Here is a 24649-nt window from a genome sequence, read left to right as displayed (position 1 = left end):
TATGCTGTTCTGTCCATGGAAATGTCCAGGTACCAGCTAGGTGCATTTCCTTTATATTTCACTTGAAAGACTTCAGCCCAAACCATATAAAAGTTAAATGCAGCAGATATGGGAAACCTGAATTAAAACAGAATTCTTTTGAAGTGCTCTGTAGATCAGCTGGACTATGTCTGGTCTGGTGAGCACATACAATATGTTCTGTTATTACTCATCTCATTATACCTAGTGTTCCCCGTTTATGAAGGAGAAAGGGATAGGTGGATATGTGGACTGAATGCAAAGAAAGCTTGCTGGAGCACACGTGCTGCTATTATTTTATCTGGGTGCTCAGTAAATTCTATGCAAAAGAAAGGGATTAAAATAAAGTCTAAATAGTTTGTAGAATCTCCTGTTCTAAGGAAGTTTTGAACCATATTTTCCAATAATGTTCTGTTTAATTAACCAAATTTAGCTATTTCTAATTAATAATTACGTGTACTCAGCTATATAGTTACTTACAAAACACATCAGTAACCAGCCTTTTCTTTTAAATATGCTCATTTGAAATCTAAACCAATTTCATTTCCTTATTTATTTATTATGAAAAGGTCTACTTTTGACTGAGCCATCTGCTGAAAAAATGTGGGCATTTGTAATCAGAAACTTTTTCTTTTGCATTTACATTGTGATGGACAGAGTGAAACTTTATCAGGCTTGAGGCCCAAGATGTCAAGAGATACAGTGCCTATAAAAAGTATTCACCCGCCCCCTAGAAGATTTCATGTTTTATTGTTTTACGTCATTGACTCACAGTGGATTTAATTTGGCTCTTTTTGTACACTGATCAACAGAAGGACTCTTTTGTGTCAAAGTGAAAACAGATCCCTACAAAGTGATCTAAATTAATTGCAAATATAAAGTACAAAATAATTGATTGAATAAGTATTCACTCCCTTTAATATGGCACGCCAAATCATCACTGGTGCAGCCAATTGGTTTTAGAAGTCACATAATTAGTCAAATAGTACGCAGTCAAGGTGTTTCAATTGACTGTAGTAAAAATACACCTGTATCTGGGAGGTCCAACTGCTGGTGGGTTAGTATCCTGGCAAAATCTACATTGTGAAGACAAAAGAACATTCCAAGCAACTCTGTGAAAAGGTTATTGAAAAGCACAAGTCAGGAGATGGAAACAAGAACATTTCCTTGTCACTGAATATCCCTTAGAGAACAATAGTTAATCATCAAGAAATGGAAAGAATATGACACAGCTGTAAATCTACCTAGTACAGGCTGTCCTCAAAAACTGAGTGACCATGCAAGAAACGGTCTAGAGAGGAGGCCACCAAGATACCTATGACAACTCTGGAGGAATTACAAGCTTCAGTGGCTAAGATGGGAGAGACTGCACATACAACTGTTGCCCGAGTGCTTCACCAGTCACAGCTTTATGAGAGAGTGGCAAAGAGAAAGCTACTGTAGAAAAAAAAAACTCACATAAAATCTTAGAGTTTACCTGAAGGTATGTGGGAGACTCTGAGGTCAGCTGGAAGAAGGTTCTATGGTCTGATGAAACCAAAATCGAGCTTTTTGGCCATCAGATCAAACACTGCATATCATCAAAGACACACCATTCCTACCATAGAGCATGGGGGTGGTTGCATCATGCTGTGGGAGGCTTGTGAAGTGTAAAATAAATGCAGCAAAATACAGGGAAATCCTGGAGGAAAACCTGATGCAATTAGCAAGGAAACTGTGGCTTGGGAGAAGACTTGTTTATCAGCAAGACAATGACCCCAAGCTGCACAGGAATGACTTAAAAGCAAAAAGGTAATATCCTGGAGTGGCCAAGGCAGAGTCCAGACCCCAATCCAATTGAGAATTTGTGGCTTGTCTTGAAAGGGGCTGCTCACTCATGATCCCATCAATCTGAGCCGTTTTGTAAAGAAGAATGGGGGAAAATTGCAATGTCCAAATGTGCAAAGCTGATAGAGACCTACTTCCAACATGCTTGATTTTGCTAAACCCTGATTAGCACACTTTTCATAAAGGCTGCAGGTCATTAGTGACATGGGAAACAATCCACTAAATTCATTAGTTGTTTTTAATATTCATTGTCAGGCTAGAAATATTACACATATCCTTAGACATATTCCTCGTTGTACCTGGCTCTTACCAGATGATATCAGTAAGTAGAGGTATTTTAATTCCCAAATAACTCTTCAAAGTTCCCTGATTACTAATTTTTGACCAAGGTAAACATACTACAATGAACTCTGAAATTTATTGCCTTGTAATCTCAATTTTGTGTGTAGAAGTGAAACATTATTTAAATCTTTAAAGAATTTGTGTCAGGAACTTCCTTATCACCGTCAATACAATTCAGTGGAAAGCCTGTTATAAATAAATGGAGTAATTAAAATTAGATCACTAAAATGTCAAAAACCTTGCTAGAGCTTTAGCATCACATGATGCACTGGAAATAACACAAAGTGTTAATGAGGTCAGTGCAGTTGATGTGGTCTATGTGAATTTTGTTAAGTTTTAGCAAATTAAGGAATGCTTGCCAAAGAAGTAAAATCTCATAGAATCCCAAAGGCAGTGGTAAATTGGATGTAAAATTGAGCAATGATAAGAAGCATGAGATCATGATTGATGGGTGTCTTTACGACGAAAAGGTTGTTACCATTGGGGCTCTAAGGGATACAGTACTCTGTCCCTTGCTTCTTGTAAAATCCAAAGCAACACGCACAAAATTCTGGCAGCTCGCAGCAGGTCAGGTAACATCCAAGGAAATAAACAGTTGATGTTTCAACTCAAGGTCCTTCAGCAATACTGGAAAGGAAAGGGGGAAGAAGCCAGAATGAGAAGGTGGGGGGCGGGGAGGAGGACAAACCAGAAGGTGATTGGTGAAGCCTGGTGGGTGGGGGAACGGGAATGAAATAAGAAGCTGGGAGGTGATAAATGGAGAAAGCAAAGGGCTATAGAGGGAATCTGATTGCAGAAGAGGATCATGGGAGAGAAGGAAGGAGGAGGGGCACCAGGGAGATGTGATAGGCAGGTGAGGAGAAGAGTGTGGGGAGCAAGTTACCGGAAGTTGGAGAATACAGTGTTCATTCCATCAGGTTGGAGAAATGAGGTATTGCTCCTCTTGTAAAATACATTAAGGATTTAGATTTTTGGATGTATGGTCCATAATATTGAAGTTTGCAGGTGAGGCAAAATTGGTTGTGTGATTAACTGAGGAAGAAAGTTTTGGATTACAGTAACATATTAATAGTTTGGTCAGGTAGAAAGGAAGCAAAGAGTAACCTCTCCGATGCAACGATTAGCAGGAATTTGTGGAGAACGACAGAGGTTTGCTACAGCTGCTTAAAACGACCCTCTGGTAATTGTCAAAGTGACCATGATATTCAGAGAGCGCAGTCCATGCAAGAGTGTGATCAAATAGCTTCCTGTGGCATTTCATTACCCCTTTTGGAAACAGGAGTCTGTGACTATATTATTTATCAAAGAGGTCCATGTAGGAATTTTTGGTGGTCGTTTCTTTGCAGTTGGGCATGTCTTTGCCATACACTGGTCATACCACTGAATGCCATGCATGGCCATAGAGACACATCTGGTCTTAGAGTACTGCCAGTAGTGTTACCCATGGACTGAATATTTCAGCAGGTAAGCACATTGTACTGTATGGCATTTAGAATATATTAAGCATCCTGTAAAGTTGCCTCATTAAATCTCCCAAAGTCAGCAGAAAATCTGTTTAGATGTGAGAATAAGAAATAGGAGCAGGAGTTGACCATCTGGCCCGTCGAGCTTGCTTCATCATTCAATAAGATCATGGCTGATCCAGCTGTGGACTCAGTTCTGCCTACCTGCCTTTCTCCTGTAACCCTTAATCTCACTACTATGCAAAAACCTATCCAACTGTTTCTTAAATATTCTGAATGAATTTACCTCTACTGTTTCCCTGGCAGACAGTTCCACAGATTCACTCTCCCTGGAAAAAGCAGTTTCTCTTCATCGCAATCCTAAATCTATTCAAGAAAGCAGCAGGAACTCCTCCATGATAGAAAGCAGCAGGAACTCCTCCATGATAGAAAGCAGCAGGAATTCCTCCATGGTAGAAAGCAGCAGGAACTCCTCCATGGTAGAAAGCAGCAGGAACTCCTCCATGGTAGAAAGCAGCAGGAACTCCTCCATGATAGAAAGCAGCAGGAACTCCACCATGGTAGAAAGCAGCAGGAACTCCTCCATGGTAGACAGCAGCAGGAACTCCTCCATGGTAGAAAGCAGCAGGAACTCCTCCATGGTAGAAAGTAGCAGGAATTCCTCCATGGTAGAAAGCAGCAGGAACTCCTCCATGGTAGAAAGTAGCAGGAACTCCTCCATGGTAGAAAGCAGCAGGAACTCCTCCATGGTAGAAAGCAGCAGGAACTCCTCCATGGTAGAAAGCAGCAGGAACTCCTCCATGGTAGAAAGCAGCAGGAACTCCTCCATGGTAGAAAGCAGCAGGAACTCCTCCATGGTAGAAAGCAGCAGGAACTCCTCCATGATAGAAAGCAGCAGGAACTCCTCCATGGTAGAAAGCAGCAGGAACTCCACCATGGTAGACAGCAGCAGGAACTCCTCCATGGTAGAAAGCAGCAGGAACTCCTCCATGGTAGAAAGTAGCAGGTGGAGGTACCACTTCATAAGCTCCACACCTCTTTCGGCACCCCTCCTCCTAGTGGTAGAGTCTGAGTTCCTGCATTGATCACATCATCTACCTTGGAACTCAAGTAATTGCGCGGGACCAAATTATCCTGAATGGTCGCCCAAATGGAAGACTAGCCCAAGCTCTCTTACAATTTTCCCAACGAAGCGACGCATTGGGGATGATGCCATCTATGTGCAGAGAAATTCACATGGGGGGGGGGGGGGTCACAAGGGTGACTCATATTCCCTCAGTGTCTGGTTTCATTTCCAAAGGGTGAGAAACAACCCACAAAGGGTGATTATGGCTGCCTGTAAGCAAACGGATCTCAAGGTGTATATGCTTTGATAATAAATGTACTTTGATCTTTGATCTTGATTATTGCCTTTCACTTTAAAAACAATTAATTTTAATTGCATAATAGTGTAAAAGCATTAGGCAACTGGACCACTGGGCAATAAAACATTCAACTACCTGTTTACATCTCATTCTTGAGGGAGGTTGTCCCTTCCTCTCTGTCCTTTCCTGTAAACTCCATGGCTTGGTGTGATCCCTGCCCATCAGGCAAGTACTGTACATTTCAAAGTTGTATAATGAGACATGCAGTGACGTAGTAAATGCAGCAAAATACTCTGCAGTTCAGATAGATTTCATGACGAAACAGCAAAACTAACACTATAGGGTCAATGATCTTATATCGGAATATCAAGGCGTTGATTGTAGATGGTCAACATATTGATGCAGCTACAAAGAAGGCAAGGTAGCTGCTATATTTCATTGGGAGTTTGAGAAGATTTGATATATCTCCATGTCACCACTCAACTTTCTACAGTTGTACCATGGTGAGCATTCTAACTGGCTGCATCACTGTCTGGTATGGGGCGGGGGGGGGGGGGGTGGAGTGGTTTGCTACTACACAGGATCGAAATAAGCTGCAGAGAGTTGTAAACTTAGACGGCTCCATCTTGGGCACTAGCCTCCATAGTATCCAGGACATCTTCAAGGATTGATGCCTCAAAAAGGTGGCATCTGTCATTAAGGACCTCCATCTCCCAGGACGTGCTCTCATCTCATGGTTACCATCAGAAAGGAGGTAACACACTCAAAGATTCTGAAACTGCTTCTTTTCCTCTGCCATCTGATTTCTGAATGAACACTGAACCCATGAACATGACATCGTTACTTCTTAATTTATATTTTTTGCACTACTTATTTATATATATATATAACTATTTAAAATATATAATTTAATTCAGTTTTTTCTCTATCATTATGTATTGCATTGTATTGCTGCCACAAAGTCAACAAATTTCATACATATGCTAGTGATATTAAATCTGATTCTAATTCAAGAAAAGGTCAAAGGTTTTGATGTAATTTCTTCTCCTGAATGCATAGAAACATTCCAGCTTCCAATCCTCTCCTCAATCAGAACATGAATGTTAGTTTGACCTTTTCACCCCTGGTTGCTGGTTTTAAAGGGTTTCTTTTCTAAATGCATGTGTTGCACAGAAATCCATCATAGTTTATTGCTTGCCCCTATGCTTACTGCACTCTCCTTGCAACTCCACCAAAAGGACACAAAACAAAGCGTATCTGCAGGCCCATCAGTTTGGCAGCTTTAAAATTTAACAAGAACATTGTTGATTTTTTTGTGTGATTGACCTCTGAGATTGTCAGCAATAATCAGGAAAGCACTTTGAGAACACCTGTGAGGTCTGTAAATCTGAAATGTAAAGGAAGGGATATTAATTTTCAACTGATTTATTGATTTGAGAGAGGTCATTGGCAACTTGATTTCTGAGTTCCAGATGGATCTTCTGTTTAGTACTTTCCATGCTTGCATTGGGAATATTCACCAGAATTCCAGTGAACTGCCACCAGCAATGTACATCAGGATCCAGAAGCACATTCTAAGGTTTTAAAGGAATGGAGACTGTGACTAGTCATCATTTAGAGCTATTCACTTGTGGTGGATCTGGTCATGATCTTCTAATGAGTTTATTCTATTATCTCTGATGGAGAGAAACTTTGTTGATGGGGGAGCATAGGAAAAGAGTTAATGAGCCTCTCTTTGCAGGCAGAGCATTGCAGGAGAACCACCAATTAAATGCTAATCAATGACATGAAAGAAGCCTTGGTGAAACAAGAGCCTGACTTGGACTGCATTCAAAACCACTTCCCAGCAGCTTTGTGGTTGACATTCTGAAAATTAAATTAGCAATAAGAAAAATAAACTTTACAAGTTTTCCTTGGATCAAAGAAGATGTGGCAATGGCAGAGAATCAAAGACAGTAGGAGTTTTAACCCATGAGTCAACACATAAACAATTGGAAAACACATAAAATCACAGTTCACCCAAGTAATGGAATTACAATACAATGATAAAATTGTGATCTTTAAAAAAAACATACACTTAATTCCACATAATCCCAGAATCTCTTGATTTTGTTAACTTATCGACATAGTAAAAAAAATTCTGATATCTTGCTGTCTTTATTAATCAGAACTACCAATTAACCTCTGTTCTACATTCCAAAGTTCACAATAAATATTTATTTGTTGTCACAATCATATGAAACATAAGGAACCCTAACAGTGTAAGTACATTTTAATTTATTTTGCTATTAAATATGCATACAATAAAATCTTCAATGGGTACTGAACCTCAGTAATATCTCATGGCCTGTGACTGACAACACTGTGTTATTAGGACATTTTTCAGGGGCAAAATCTTTCCTGTTTTCCAGGGACATTCAGGGAATAGGTCCGTTCCAACCAGCTCAAGTAGATCACATGCTTCTCCCAGCAGGGCTTTGCAAAGTGTGGAATTCAGACCAGTGCTTGAGATGAAAGAATAATGGTTCCTGGAATTAGTGAATCAGCTGCTGTTTTTACTGGTCACAGCTGTCTTGATCAGCAGTGCTGCTTTAAAATTGTATTCTCTAAATGAAACAGAGCAGTAGAGAGCCACGTGTTTAGATGCAGTTCCACGAAGACTGAATAGCCTTGGAATCATACCAAAGTGGATATTCTTCAGGAGCATGTCTAGACATGGGTACAACAAACTTGTGAACATTTGATTGCATGACAATTAAATCAAAAGATGAAACAAAAACATCTGATTTGTTTTCAGTTTGGGAAACTATGCTGTAAATGATTAGTGTATGTGGTTGCTGCTTGTGCAAATTTTGCGGTAAGCTGAATGACAGATGCATGATGTCATAATTCAGGAAAGCTATGTGGAAACTAAAACATACTGCTGGGTGGCTGTCTTTTCTGCAAAATAACTATTAATTATCTCTGAAAATGAAAAATTTGAAGGAGCACATTGCGTATTCCTCTGGTACCATTCACATTTGTTCCAATTGAGATCTGAGCCAGGAGTTAATGTTGGGTTAGATAAAGTAATGATGAATCTGGATGATATAACATTGTTTAAATAGTCGAGTTTCAGATTGTTTGACAGGAAAATTCCAGCCTCTGGCACGCTTTCACACTTATCAGTCAAGAAGTAGTAGCAGTGGGATCTGTGTAGTATATCCCAATGGAAAAATGTCAGTGCTGAGCCATACATGTAACTAACCTCATAAAGAATATCTGAAAAAACTTCTAATTTGACAATATTAAAGTAGACAAACAGATAACACCACAAATGTTTTGTTCCATGAGAAGCACTTAATGTTAGCATTGATTCAGTGTCTGTTTTGGTTCATGCAGTGACAAGTATTGCAACGAGGATAGACTGTGTTGAGGAGCCATTGCAATGTTACTTAAAAGCAATCTATCTGAGGTGAGATTCCAGAGCTGGACTTGATATGTCACTTGAACTCCTCCTATGTCACAAATAAGTTACAAATAAGCAGGCCTCACAAGTTTTGTGAAGACATGCTGCAGGATAAGTGGTCAGATGTATCCGTAGGCCCTATGTGAAAGGACTCGCGCCACTGAACTATTGTACTGTGAAAGCCCTTATACCATTCAGCACACATAGGGGAGATGCGGTACATAGAAGACCCAGATGGAAGCTTTCAGACAAGACGAAACCTAAATATATCCTTGATCTTCCAGAGATATTTTATTGAAATCAGAGCACAAACCTACTGAAATGTTGCACTCTGCAACACAATCTCTCAGTAATCAGCAATACTCTTAACAATATTAATGCAAAATTTTTCTAATCTTTGGCTCCTCATTCACCATGTTTCACCAATGACTGTTCTATTTGTTCCCTGAGACACAAAGATTCTACATATTCTGTTAATATTGAATAACACACACAAAATACTGGAGGAACTTGGTAAGTCAGGCAGCATCCATGGAGGGAGATGGCCAGTCAAACTGATGAAGGGTCTTGGCCCGAAATGTTGACTGTTGGTTTCCCTCCATAGATGTTGCCTGATTTGCTGAGTTCCTCCAGCATTTGCCACCTTCCACCTTTGGTGTCCAAGTATCCATTAATGGCCTTGATATTCGTTCCATTTATGACTCCAGACCCACCAAAGCAGTTGCTTCTTCAGTGAAGGGGCAATTAAGGATGGAGGATAAAGTGTTGATTGGTGAATATCAGTGATATCCACATCACATGACTGAACAAATGGAATTTTCACAATCCCTTCTGATCCTGCTGATCTGCATTGTTAAATTTTAGAGGAATTAGGCCAAAAGTTCTATCACCTCGTGATGCATCACACAATCTGTTATGTGCCAGCAACAATGAACCACAGACTCAGTTTTAATGTTAAACAACTATATTTTCAGTATCTACCCAAAAATTACAGACAATTAAACAAATGACTCCTCTAAACAAAAATTAACAGTGCTAATGCATTTTTGTAGCTCACAAATGGTGTCAGGGTTGGGAACAGTTCTTCTCAAATCTTACTCAAACACAGTCCCAGAAATGGCAATCCAGATGATTCCAGAAATCCACAGAAGCAGGTGAGGGAGAGAAACTAGTAAATCCACACTAAGATGACACAAGGTGGTGATCACGGAAAATTCCAGAGGATCCACGCTGGGAAAACAAGGTAGCAGTCACAGCAGATTCCAGACGTTAAGTAGTGTTCCAAAATCCACCTAGGGATATTACAAGGCGACAGTCACAGAATATTCCTTAACACAAGTGGTCGCCACCTAACACACCCGAATCCATATATGGGTTAACATAAAGTAGTCTCCACAGGAATACTCCAGAAATCTGAGTATAGATCATGTAAAGTGACAGTCATGTATCCAATATCCACTGTGTGCCACTAATTATCACAATCCTCTGAACATGGAGAAGGATTAGACTCGTCTGCTGCTGTAGCGAATTCTTCAACTATCTCCACCCAGCTCGCAGTCCGCTGTTCCTTCTCTGCTGAATGTCCCAGAAAGCTGTCCGCATTTTGTTATAATGACGTCATCCACCCGCCTTGTGCAGGCGCTTAAAATGACGCTCTCAGTAAAAAAAATATTGACTCATAACAGATCAAATAGAATAATCATATCATTGGTGCATTCATGACCAATGGCCAAAGATTGTAAATTGCAATAGGATTCTCTAGGCATTTAAGGCATACACAGTCCGCTGAATAAACTGGTAACGTTTGGTCTAAATGGTGATGTGGTATCACATGATTCTTTCAGTTTGCATATGTTATTTACAATGGTCCATAATTCAAATGCTGGAAAAGGACATAACATATGACCCATAGTGTGCTTCTGCATTACCTAATTGGCTCATCCCTACTTGGGGCTCTATTGGGAATCAAACACTGAAAATTCTTTACAATTAAGCTTTTCTTCCTTAAAACCTCATTCCTCGGTGACCACCTACATCCCTTGCATCCTCTCCAAATGCCCTCCACAGCACCTTGATTCTCTCAACGTGGCAACCACACCCTGCAACATGATCTCAGCGAAAGCTCCAAAACTTACTTTGAATTCCTAATTTCCTTCCAACTCTCTTTATGTGCGTTTCCTTGGCCTCCTTCAATCTCATTCGCATTCCCATTACTTTCATATCTCCATTGTTTCTCATTTGAACAACTCACAGCACACTGTGGATTGTTTTATTAAATATTTCACATTTTCCTCTGTACTTTGGAACTATGATTTGGGAGCGTTGTAGAAAAGACCACAGTGAAAGTTGCAGAAAGAGGACTCCTTCAGAATAGTCCAATGGAACGAGAAAACACCTTGGCTTTCAATAATGTCTGCACGTGCATGTTTTGCACACTGGAGCCTGAGATTTGCATTCATGAGGAAGGTTCTTTCACCCAGTGGCTATTGTTAACTTAACTGCAAGAGAAGGCTGGGTTTCCCGTTTCGATGACACACCATGGTTCCTGCCCAAGTGTCATGCATCGACCAAATGGGTATACCAAGTATGATCATATCTCAGCTAAATATTAAAAAAGAGGATTAGCTTTTGGTGGCAAACAAGAAGTACTCTCAAGCAATGTGCAATCAACAAACACCTTTCATCAATAAGAAGCTTGGTACACTGCCAAAGCAACCAATTCACTCCATATGCTGCTTCTTGAAAGGGAAAAAGGGATCCTTTTGCCTCACTTGGAATGGGGGGTATCCTGGAGGGAGCTGGGATATAATGAAACTAACTCTAACTTCAACCTAGGAGCGAACAGTTATTGGCAACTATTACTTTTACACTCACTCTCAAAGTGAGCTTCCCATATCACTGAGGTCATTGTGGTGGACCTGGCATATTTCGTGACAAGGACTTCAGGCATTCTCTCCACAAAAGTAGATGTAGCAGAACTTCTCCTGGAAGACCTTACTCCTATCCTATCTGTCCATATGTGATAGTCTTTCTTCATGTCCTCCTCTTGCAGCTTAAGTGCTAAGCCAACCCTTTGTGTTTTTTTCCTCCTCATGTGCTACATTTCAAGGGAATGCCTTTTGAAGAACGAAAGTCTGGACACAATTAGAAATCAATGCAAAGTCCCCTTGTGCCTTTAACAAATCACAAACTACCTTGCAAGCGTTAAATAATGTTATAGACAAGCAAGTACTCTATAAATCAATTAATAAATAAAATCTACAGATAATCAGCTAAATTTTCACATTTTTCTGGCCACTGCCTTTTGGATGAGATATTAAAGCCTTGGGGTGGTGGGTGCCTTATTATGAATGTGGCAACATGGATTAAGAATAAGTGAAATGAAGAGAATATCTCAAAGGGGCAGAAAGCATAATACCACTAATAAAAATGGTTCAGAAATATTGGATGTGAACAACGGTAGATTCTGGTGTAAATATTCATATATACTGGACATGTGATTAAAGTGATTGAAAAGTGTTTGTCTGGAACTTCACTGAATGAGACTTCCATCGGTCTGGGTCAACCATGGATTTTCGTTGCATCCGAGCTGTCTAGATATGCAAGGTAGGGACGTGTTCGGCACAGCTTTGTGGGCCAAAGGGCCTGTATTGTGCTGTATGTTTTCTACGTTTCTATGTTAAGCCTGGGCAGTACGAAATGGAGAGCAATCTGTGGCCCATGTAGCAGGCTCCCATCTCCACGCATCTGATGAACTGTAAGGAATGGCAGAGACTGATACAGTTTGATACCAACAGCATCACAGGGGTTGCCAGTCAGTGTTAAACATGACATAGCACTGCCTTAGGGACTCCTGTTCTGGATATTTCCCTTGGGGTTTACTCCCGAAGCCTTCCCCATGACTGGGTATTGCCACAAGGCAGCAGAGGTTTGAGATCAGAGATTTCCTTCCTCTCGATGAGCTGCCAACCACGGCTGATGATCCCCATCTGCCTGAAGCGACTGGTTTAAGGCACCAGTAACCCGCCTTTGCTCCTTCTCCTGTCAGTAGACACAGTTCCACTGGGCTTAGTAGCTAAGCCACACGTGAAGGCCAGGAGCTGGGCTTGCTTGTTAGAGGCTATTTGAGGTGCACACCATTGGGAGCGTTTAATAGGTTTAATTGCTTGTTGCCATTACCACCCTCCGGCTGTAACAACCTTAAGGACCTTCACTAAACACACTACTGTATAAAGTAGGCATCATGTTCAACTGATCTCAGTGGAACTGAATTTTGGAAGCAGAATAGAATGCATTGCTGATACTTTATGATGAATTCATTGCAACTGACTGTGACGAATTTTTAGGCAGAAAAATGTATAACACACTGGCATGCTCTCAAATAACATGTACCACTGAAAGCTTCCTCTTTTATATAGAAACCAAGTGAAAGGTCTTCTCTATGAAATCCATCCCTTTCATAATTCTCTTCTCCCCAATACCTGTGAGCTAGGACCAAGGACCGGAAAAGTAGGATGGAGTATGTGTGTATGCATTACATGTATAAACATGCTCATAAATTGTTCAAATCTGAGGATCCTCCATTATCTTTTTCCCTATTAAATGCTTCTGATCTTAGTTCTCAAGTTTGTATATGATTGATTACATACTTGAAGGTGTTTCAGCCTCTCTATAATGTCAATGGAATAGACCTCTCCTTCCATTAAGACAGAGGTGAAAAACGTCCAAAGTTCTCATGCTTTAATGGAGGGTTAGGCAACTCCATTCAGTGCCATGTCAACGTTCACCCAGGAGCAGACACAAATGGATTTTTGCATTACCGTTCTTCAGCAAAGCACGAGCAACCAATGGTTGTCCATCAGAGTGCAGCCTACTGCCATATCAGTGTAGGTTGGTAAGCTTTGTCTACCCAATCCCTGAGAGATGCACTAGCAATCCAGAGCTTCAGCCTCAGGATTCAGGGGCTAAATACATTTAGCATGGAGATTGAGAGAAGCTGCTTTTACCAGAGAGTGGTAAACCTGGGGAACACTCTGCCCTGGGAAGCAGTCGGGCCTACTTTATTAAATATACTTAAGACACAATAAGCTAGATTTTTGCATAGCGATGTGTCCACGGCCAGATAACTGAATGGCGGAGCAGGCTTGAATGGGCAGATGGCCTACTCTGGCCTCTATTTCTTATGCAATCCCTTCCTTGGATATCATTTTCCTCCTCCCACCACTTATTCCTCATAAAAATTTCACAGCCAGCCACCCTAGGAAATTGGTCATCAGCTTTGTGTCTTTACTATTGGTAGATGTAATACGTAATGGAACAGAGTACTAGTGAAGAAGATGTGTTGGTCAGTTCTGCAAAGATGAATTGTTTTGCAAGTTGTGCTGAACACCCATATGGCAAATTTTCTTACCATTAAAGGTTAATTTTTTAATTATGGTTATTATTGAAACAGGCCTTTCAGACCATACTGAACAAAGTGCCCGAATAAACTAGTCCCATTTACCTTTTCTATCCATGTAGAATAAACTTGCAACTGCAGTTTGCAAAGTTTCAAGACCTTTCCTGCTGTTTTATCTTCAACATTTTCATGTGAAGTTACAGTGTTAAGCTTGATACCCTGCCCTGCCCTTGATGGCAGAGACTGTGCATAGTGCTGTTGTTTTCATTCTTGCTGTTCTTTGCATTTATGAAGGTTACAACCTGTAGGCATTCTCTAATGCACTGTTTTGCCAGATGCTGCATCTCTAAAATCAGACTAACAATTGTCAGTACAGCATAGCAACTACAACAGCATAAGACTTTAAGATATAGGAGCAAATTAAGCCATTTGGCCCATTGAGTCAATGCTGATCTATTTTCCCTCTCAGCCCCAGTCTCTTGCCTTCTCCCCTTATCCCTTCATGCTCTAACCAATCAAGAATCTATCAATTTCTGCCTTAAATATTCGTTAAGACTAGTCCTCCACAGCCACCTGTGGCAATAAATTCCACAGATTCACTACTCTCTGGCTAAAAAAATTCCTCCTCATTTCTGTTCTAAAAGGACGCCCCTTTATTTTGAGGTTGTGTCCTCTGATCCTAGACTCTCCCACCATAGGAAACATCCTCTCCACTTCCACTCTATCAAGGCCTTTCACTATTTGATAGATTTCAATTAGGTCACCCCTTGTCTTCAGAACTCTAGTGAATACAGGCCCAGAGCCATCTAACGCTCTTCATATGAAAAGCCATTCAATCCTGGAATCATTTTGGTGAACCTCCTTTGAGCCCTCTCCACCTTCAGCACATCCTTTTTAAGATAAGGGGCCCAAAACTGCTCTCAAGACTCCAAGTGCTTTATAAAGCCTCAACATTACATCCTTGCTTTTATATTCTAGTCTTTTTGAAATGAATGCTAACATCACATTTGCCTTCCTCACTCCCTAATGTGTATGACCATTAGGGAGTCATACACAAAGACTCCCAAGTCCCTTTGTGCCTCAGAATTTTGAATTCTCTCTCCATTTAGAAAATAGTCTACCCTTTTATTTCTTCTACCAAGTGCATGACCATAAACTTCCCGACATTTCAGTTGTGATTGAGCTATGAGCGAGTCATAGACCTAAAGATATTTTTGTTTTGACAGTAATAACCTTAATCAGAAGTCCACTATCAGGTTGGAAAGAAATCAGAGCACCTTCCCGTAAATCTCTCTCATTAAAATACTTGCTCGAATTGAATCATTCATCTGGTTGTGTAAAGTTCCTTACGAGCATGTTTGCTTCTGATGAAGGTCACACTAACTCAGAACATCAGGAATAAGTGGCTAACTAACATAGAGACCAGTTTTCAACATGAAGAGGGGTTCCTTCACATAATCTTGTTGTAGCTATGTATACACCAGTCTCTAGGAGAAAGATGCTTGCCTGTCCTAAGTCAACTTTGTTGAAGTTTTGACTGTGGTCAATGTTTATGGCTTTTGGAAATAACCTGTTGAGATTGTACTATACTGTATGAGTTGTACAATAACCATGTGCTTAGGATACTGGAAAATTAATACCAAAACCAAAACTGAGTGATGGTAGGCTGGGGCATAGACCCCATGGAGTAGATTCCGAAAAAATCTCCCAGGTATTTAATTTTTCCCTGACAACAAGTGCAAAAAGGGTAACCCTTCAAGCCATCTGCTGATTCCCATTACCTCTGCTTTTTGTTCTGGCTCATTTGCCTCATCGTTCCCATCCTCTTCCATCTTAATCTTCTCCATTTGGAGGACTCCAGGTGAAAAGTGAATCTGATGGCAAGGCTGTGGAGGATACTATGTGGACAAGATATCCAACTTCTCCAGATATGAGAATCTCTCCACTGGATTCTTCATGGTCCCATAGGAATCACTATAAAGATGATTACTCCCTTTGCTGGCATGGGCAAAGTGCTCGAGGATGATTGGAAATCAGAAATATTATACCTTTACCCAAGGCCAAGAGAGATAAGCCAATATTGCAGGAATCTGAAATCTTCCCATCAGCCTTACTCTGTGATCACAAGCTAACATGCCTTATCTTCTTGCTTCCATATGGACTAGCAAAAAAGAATCAGGAATAAAACAGAGATTGAGCCTCTGATCTTCAATATTTGCTCTGGCTTCTGAAACACTTCAATTGCAGAATCTCAATCATTTAAATTTGATTCCAGTATGAAAAACTGTGTCCTTTCTCCCATGTGAGACTCATTTCAATAACTGCAGGGATACCTGTCTGTCCTCTGAATTATCAAGTCAACTATTAATACCGTTTTCATTAAGTACCTTGCTGAGCCTTGTGTGTGATGCCATTCTTTAGACTTCGATCCTTTGGGATTATGAGTGCACATTTTTGCCTTGCTCCACTGCACTTCATTCAATCATTTTTAAAAAATGAAATCTCATCTTTAAGTTTTAATATTTGGAGATGCACGTTCATTATCTGCAGCAATCACAGGGCAAACAGCAGTGAAAGTCACATCCTGGAAAAGAATTGGAATAAAAACTTGGAACAGCAGGATACAAAGTTCCATTGCAATCGTGTTAGGGCATATTTTGGAGTTATGGCATACAGCAAACAGCAACTAATCTTCAGACCTGAACGTGGATTGTAGAATGAGTTTAAAATGCACCTAGAACAATGGTGCATTCTCAGAGCCGCAGACTGGCATTGATTGTAAACAAATAAACACCCCATTTGACCTCAGGTGTCTGCATATGCATGAATGCAGCCCAGAGCCAGTGGGATTAACCTTCATTTTGGGTGGCTGGAGTGTGGATGTGAAGATCTAGGTGTTTGAAAATTATATGTAATTCAAAGGAAGCACTGTAGATACATTGTAACTATAGAATTTTCCTGCTGTTACGTTTAATCTTTAGCATATAAAATCTCATATAATATTGTCAGACAGGCCTCTACTTCCAAGAAGATGCCTGCTTGCTTTGCTGAATAAAGACTTCTAATATTGACCAACCTCAGTGTCTCTCCAGTGACTACATTCAGTCACTACACACAGAACATAGAAATGCTGCTCTATGAAATAAAAATTCTAAATCATTTTACTAAGCATGATAGAAAACACAAACTCTATTTTGAAAATGTAGGGCTATTTTCATTAAAGCACACCATCAACGCTTTATTTGACTGATGTTAACTATCAATGACCTTTCTGACAATTGCTCAATAATACTGAAATGAAGTATATCTGGGAACAGCCTGCTACCTCTGATCGTCAACAAAAAAGAGTCCACATATCATGCCTTTGAGCAGGGGAGAGTGTTGTTCCAGCTCTTATCCACCCAGAAAGTTAAACATAGATTTACCTGTAGTAACTTTTCTAGCTGGACTGCTGGTTCAACTGGGCAATTTGCACAACTGTACAAGTTATTTAACATGCACTCCATTCAGTGTTGCATCATAGCACCAAAAATGTTAATATAATTCCTTAATCTGGTGGTGTTCCTGATTACCTGTCAGGCCCAGATGCTACTTTTGATAGCCAGAAAGCACTAATTCATTACCTAACATTTCTGAAACACCACCATAGTTTCCACTAGACAGGAGGTATCAAAATCCAACCCAAAGTACAGTTCAGTTTTTCTATTTACATGTTACAGTTATCAGTACTGAATGATTTTGTGGAACAAGAATCCCTAATTACGTAGTAAATTATTAAGGGACTATTGAAGTGAAAGCTGAAAATATGTAGCAGCAGATATCTCATGACTGAAATTCATTCTAAACATGCAATGTATCAGTCTTTACATATTATACTCCACTTTGAAGATACAGACCAAGTTGACTAAACAGAGGTAAATATAGTGGAACATTATGAATATTTGAGATTATATAAACAAACTGATGTTTGTATACACTATAACACCAACAGAGAATGCTCAAACAATACCATATCCAATTGTAATTTCTCCTCCTTTAGCTTTCATGAAACTGTGATTTCCTTATGTCTTACCAACATATCATATTCCTCCTACTCCAGCCCTTTACCTTCTCCACTTACCACTTCCCAGTTTCTTACTTTGTACCCCCCTTCCCCACCAACCTGGCTTCACCTATCATCTTCTAGCTTGGTCTCCTTCCCCCTCCCCTAACTTCTTATTCCAGAATCTACCCCCTTCCTTTCCAGTTCTGATGAAGGGTCTTGGCCCAAACCATTGACTGTTTATTCATTTCCATAGGTGTTGCCTGATCTGCTGAGTTCTGCCAGCATTTTGTGTGTGTTGCTCTGAATTGTGCAAGGAGCAAGGAACAGCACCATAAAAAAGTTGAAAAATGCAACCTTAAACTAAATTTATGCACATTATAAAGTTGAATCTAATCTCATTTCATACTATACTATCAAGTGATTTTATCTCAGTCTGATATATGGCCAAACTAGTTGAAAAATTCTTCATTTTCAGCCCATTGATGCCAGTCTGTTCCCTTTAGCAGCTGGAAAGCTGAAAATCTGCTTGGAACTTTGTTAATGAATACACACGAGTCCTGTGATGTACCGGGCCCTAGCGGAAATTTTATCAGCTTTTCCATGTTGTAACATCATCCCAAGTGCAATGTAAATAAGCTAACTGTTTTTATTGATTGTATTTAGGCCTTAATTGGGTGATTATATAATTTCCTGACTTGAAGGCTATTAGTGAAACAACTGAGTTACTGAGACAGTCCAACTCCTTTGTGGCCATTTTTCTGCAGCCTTTTTATTTCCAATTTTCTTGAGCCGAGTTTAATGCGGCAGTATAGAAATTGCAACGTTTTATTTTGATTATTATTCTTGTCTAAGGGATTACCAGTGGGGTAATATCACCAATGTGCTGTGCTATCCAAAGGAACATGGACATTTATAAGAAGGACTTTGAGACTTTTATTGCAAATACAGTACTCAATTCTTACCTATTTCCTTGTGTATCATTTTTGTTTGCCTGGCATGAAAGGCAAATGGACTATTTCCTTGCTATAAACTTTACTACATATTCCAAATTTCATTGAGAAATAATTTTAACTGAAGACTATACTGTTTTACTCTGCAATGGGTTTTGCTAATCACCTGAAACATTGGCATCACTATTTGGATCAAATTTGTAACAGGAATTCAATAGAAACACTTCCCAGAAATGTAATTATTTAAGTACTTGTGATGAATGTCTTTTTATCCATTGTTTATGCAGCTCACATTTGATGTACAAATGCAAGCTCCAGTCGGAATTACTTGTCGTCATTGGTCACATTTAGCAACTAATCAAATCTATTTTGCTGGAAGCTACAGGCAGAATAAATCATTACATAATATATTAGAAATCTTATTGCGATTTAGTTGTATACACAGAATTATAGAGTCACCAAACTGATTTAAGGAACTCATGAACTTTAGAAGGATAACAAAACCATAAATTCATTCTTCTGAAACAGTTCTTGGCTCAGCAAAGTGTTGGCATACAGATATAAATGTTATTGGATGGCAAAGTAAAACGAAACAGAATACATGCCTCTGGATTTTCTACCATGCACAAAAGCCTTTCCGAGCATCTGCCAGGTCGGTTTGTATAAGTCTTCCAAGTCAAGTTGCCATCGCTCTGGTTCCAGGTACTTGATCAGCTCTTCAACTGTATCAAAGCCTGAGACAGCCTCATTTAAGTTATCCAACGATAGTGACGGTGGTGCTATTGTTGGATTTCCAAAGTGGGTCTGCTATTAAAAGCAAATAGAATATGAAGATTAGAAGTGAAAACATCTACCTGTACTGTCTTGCTTTAATCTGACACTTTTAAAATAAGGTTTTGCAATTTTATTTGTACTTTTACAATAAAGGAAATAGAGGAATTAATATATATTGTTAGATTCAACTTTCCTTTATACAATCTACTAAACAAAAGATTACTTTAAACTCTTTCTCTTACAATCAGCCAACTTTATAATTCTTCCGACTGTTCAACTGTTTCCAAACTTCATTTTAGGTTTGGCCGCAATAATCAATCCAGGTACAAATTATATCTAAAAAGTGCAGCAGTTTTTCAATGAAAATTCAAACTAGTTTACATGACCAGACACAAAATCTTCCACGACCAGCATAATTGGCAATATTTTACACCATATTATTAATTTTTCATTTAAAATATTCTTTGATACATCTATAAAGGAGTTTGTGCTCAAATTTCAAAGTATATTTATTATCAAAGTATGTATACATTATACAACCTTGAGATTCATCTCCCTACAGGCAGCCACAAAACAAGTTTGATTAAAAGCATTTATAACAAAAGTAAGCATTTACAAGTAGTGTCTGGACAACCACTTATGAATAATCCAATTTTGACGTAATAATTTTTAAAGAATATACAAAAACATTTACTATTCTCTAGTTTCATTGATGTAATCAGGTTCTTAGTAAATTATATCTTTAATATTTGAAAACATTTACTTGGTGCCAAATAATGTTTCTGTATCTGAAAACTTACCAGCTCCCTTAATGTGTCACAATTTGCAAAAGAAAAAACAATTAGAAGTTTAAATTGATCAAAATTCAGAACTTTTTGGGGGAAAATCAGGAAGGGAAACAATATTCACACTCAGAACACAAAAAATCAAACCCACTCAATTAAAGCACACGGAATTCTTACGTGTTTTCTTCTGTTCTCCCAGCTCCTTTCTTGTGACAAGCTCGTGTTCTCTAGCATTTCCCTATCTCTCACATTTCAAAGTTAGTTTCTGAACTCCTAACAGTCAATTCCTCTCTGACACTGATCTCAGGTAATTGAAGGCCTTTTCCATTAGAGCTTTTACCTCCTACGCATCAATTTGTTCTCCGTAAGTCCTTATCTCCCTTCGGTTAAGGTCCTCACACAGGTTTTTATTATTGTTAAGGTCCTCCTGTGTAAAGTTATGTCCCAGCAGTACAGGATCCTAACTTTGTCCTTATCTCCCATCTCTTATAGTCATCTTCCTTATTCAAAGGCCTGTTGCATTCATAATCTTTCAGCATTCTCTGCAGATCCAACACCGTCCATTCCCACCTGATTCTATCTGCCCACTGTTGTCCTTCTTGCCCGACTCCACCTTGGGTGCCACAGTAGTGTAGGTATTAGCATGACGCAACTACATCTTGGGGCATCAGAGTTTGAAGTTCAGTTCTGATACCATCTGTAAGGAATCGGTATGCCCTCCCCTTGGAATGCATGGATTTCCTTCGGGTGCTCCGGGTTCCTCCCACGGTTCAAAGGTGGACTGGGTATGTTAATTGGGCATCGTAAATCGTTCTGTGATTAGGTTAGGGCTAATCTAGGCAGCCAGGTGTTGTTGGGGCTGTATCACTACTTGAAAATAAATATTGCCTACTGGATGACAATCATGCCAGTACCCAAGACGAGTAGGGTGATCTGCCTCAACATTTATCATCCATTTGCACTCACATCTACTGTGATGAAGTGCCTTCAGAGCTTCGTCTCTAAGCAAGGACCTGGACCCACTGTAATTTGCCTATTGCCACAATAGGTCTACAGCAGATGCAATCTCAATGGTTCTTCACTTGGCCTTAGATCATCTAGACAAAAGCAATACCTACGTCAGGCTGCTGTTTATTGATTACAGCTCAACATTCAACACCATCATCTCCTCAAAACTAATCAACAAGCTCCTAAACCTGGACCTCTGTACCTCCCTCTGCAACTGGATCCTTGACATCCTCAATGGGAGACCACAGTCAGTGCGGATTAGAAATAACAACTCCTCCTCACTGACAGTCAACATTGGCGCACTTCAAAGGTGTGTGCTTAGCCCACTGCTCTACTCTCTCCACATCCATGACTGTGTGGCTAAGGACAGCTCAAATTTTCTGATGACACAACTATTGTTGGTAAAATTCCAGTGGTGAGGAGGAGGTGTACAGGATTGAGAAAGATCAACTGGTTGAGTGGTGTCACAACAACAGGTTATTCCCATCTATTAAGCAGTTCTCCTCCACCCCCTAACTTCCACCATTCAAGTTATGTGTGAAGGGCCCATAACTTGAAAAGCTGTCCCAGATTCTAAAGTTTTATTTTCATCTCTCTGCCGGGTACTAATCTCACTGCACATTATCTCTCTCTAGTTAACATTATCACAGATGGTTACCATAAGACTAAAGGATGTAGGAGCAGAATTAGGCCATTTGGCCCATTGAGTCTGCTCCATCATTTCATCATGACAGAGCCATCAAATGATCTTCATATGACAAGCCTTTCAACCCCCCTCCAATGGCAGCACATCCTTTCATAGATAAGATGCTCAAAATACTCACTCCAAGTGCGGCCTCGCCAGTGCTTATAAGCCCTCAATATTACATCCTTGCTTTTATATTCTAGTCCTCTTGAAATGAATGCCAACATTGTATTTGCCTTCCTCACAATGACTCAACCTACAAATTAACCTTTAGGGAATCCTGCAAAAGGACTCCCAAGTCCCTCTGCACTCAGATTTTTGAATTTTCTCTCCATTTAGAAAACAGTCTACCCTTTTATTTCTTCTACCAAAGTGCATGACCATACACTTCTTGACACTGTATTCTATCTGCCATTTCTTTACTCATTCTCCTAATCTGTCTAAGTCATTCTGTAGCCTCTCTACTTCTTTAAAACTACCTGCCCCGCCACCTATCTTCGGATCATCCGCAAACTTTGCCACAAAGCTATAAATTCCATCATCCAATCATTGATATATAACGTAAAAAGAAGCAGACTACTAGTCACTGGCAGCCAAGCAAAAAAGGCTCCCTTTATTCCCACACTTTGACTCCTGCCAATCAGCCAATGCTCTATTCATGCTAATATCTTTCCCATTAGCAGCCTCATGTGTAGCACCTTGTCAATTGCCTTCTGACAATCTAAAGTACACAACATCCACTGATTCTCCTTTATCTATCCTGCTTGATATTTCTTTAAAGAATTCCAACAGATCTGTTAGGCAAAATTTTTCCTTGAGGAAACTATACTGACGACAGCCTATTTTATCATGTGTCTCCAAGTACTCCAAAACAACATCCTTAACAATTGACGCCAACATCTTTCTAGCCACTGAGGTCAGACTAGCTGGCCTTTAGTTTCCTTTCTTCTGTCTCTCTCCTTTCTTGTAGAGTGGAGTGACATTGCAATTTCTATTCCTCTGGAACCATGTCAGAATCAACTCATGCTTGAAAGATTATACTATTGCCTCCATAATCTTTTCAGCCACCTCCTTCAGAACCCTGGGTGTATACAATTGGGTCCAGGAGACCTTTCTATCTTCAGATCTTTGTCAGTTTTCCAAGAACCTTCTTCCTAGTAATGACAACCTCACACACCTTTATCCCCTGACACACTAGGACTTCTGGAATACTGCTAGTGTTTTCTACAGTAAAGACTGATGAAAAATACTTATTCAGTTCATCTGCCATTTCCTTATCCCCCATTACTACCTCTCCAACACTATTTTTCAGTGGTCCGATATCCACTCTCACCTCTCTTTTACACTCTATGTACAGTATCTGAAGAAACTGTTCTTATCCTCTTTCGTATTATTGGCTAGCTTACCTTCATATTCTATCTTTGCCCTCTTCATTACTTTTTTAGTTGCCTTCTGTTGGTTTTTAAAAGCTTCCTAATCCTCTAACTTTCCACTCATTTTTGATCTTTTATTTGCTATTACTTTTTGGCTTTTATGTTGGTCTTAACTTCTCTTGTTAGCTATGTTTGTGTCATCTTGCCTTTAGAATACTCCTTCCTCTTTGGGATGTATATATCCTGTGCCTTCCAAATTGCTTCCAGAAATTCCAGCCATTGCTGCTCTGCTGTCATCCCTGCCAGTGTTCTTTACTAATCAAAATTGGCCAGCTGCTCATTCATGCCTCTGTAATTCCCTTTACTCCACTGTATTACTGAAACATCTGACTTTAGCTTCTCCTTCTCAAATTGCAGGGTGAATTCTATCATATTATGATCACTTGCCCTTCAGGGTTCTTTTCCCTTAAGCTCTCTAATAAAATCTGGTTCATTGCATAACACCAATCTAGAATAGTTGATCCTCCAGGGGGTCAGCCACAAGCTGTTCTAAAAAGCCATGGCATAGGCACACTGGAAATTTCCACTCCTGGAATTCAGCACCAACCTGATTTTCAATTTACCTGCATGGTGAAATCCCCCATGACTATTGTAACATTACTCTTTTGCCATGCATTTTCTATCTCCCATTGTAACTTGTAGACCACATCTTTACTACTGTTTGGGGGTCTGTATACAACTCCCATCAGAGTATTTTCACTCTTGCAGTTTCTTAGCTCTATCCACAATGATTCATCACTTTCCAATCCTATGTCACCTCTTTCTAATGATTTGATTTCATTTTTTACCAACAGAACCATACCATCCCTTCTGCCTAGCTGCCTGTCTTTTAGATACAATGTGTATCCTTGGACATTAAGCTCCCAGAAGAAATTAATCTTCTTTCATCATGATTCAGTGATGCCTCATACATATACATACCAATCTGTAACTATGCTACAAGTTCATCTACCTTATTCCATATACTGTGCGCATTCAAATATTACACCTTCAGTCCTGTATTCCCCCTTTTCAGTTTTGTCCATCTTTTACATTCCAACTTATCCTGTTGACTGTAGTTCTGCCCTATCGTCAGCTTCTCCTTGCTAGCAATCTCACGACACTGCCTC

The 24649-nt window shown here is 39.7% G+C and overlaps 1 protein-coding gene across 1 annotated transcript in view; it reads right to left on the bottom strand.

Annotated features, from left to right (window-relative positions):
- Positions 1–24649, bottom strand: part of pdgfc (platelet derived growth factor c) — a 267864-nt gene that overhangs the window by 3648 nt on the left and 239567 nt on the right. The window contains exon 4 of the mRNA XM_073043028.1: positions 19461–19662. Coding sequence (XP_072899129.1) covers positions 19461–19662 — 202 coding nt within the window. The remainder of the gene's footprint in view (positions 1–19460; positions 19663–24649) is intronic.

Source organism: Hemitrygon akajei, chromosome 4 (assembly GCF_048418815.1).
Source record: "Hemitrygon akajei chromosome 4, sHemAka1.3, whole genome shotgun sequence".
NCBI lineage: Eukaryota > Metazoa > Chordata > Chondrichthyes > Myliobatiformes > Dasyatidae > Hemitrygon > Hemitrygon akajei.
The sequence above is the reverse complement of the archived record's forward strand: the minus strand, read 5'-3'. Positions and strand labels throughout refer to the sequence as shown.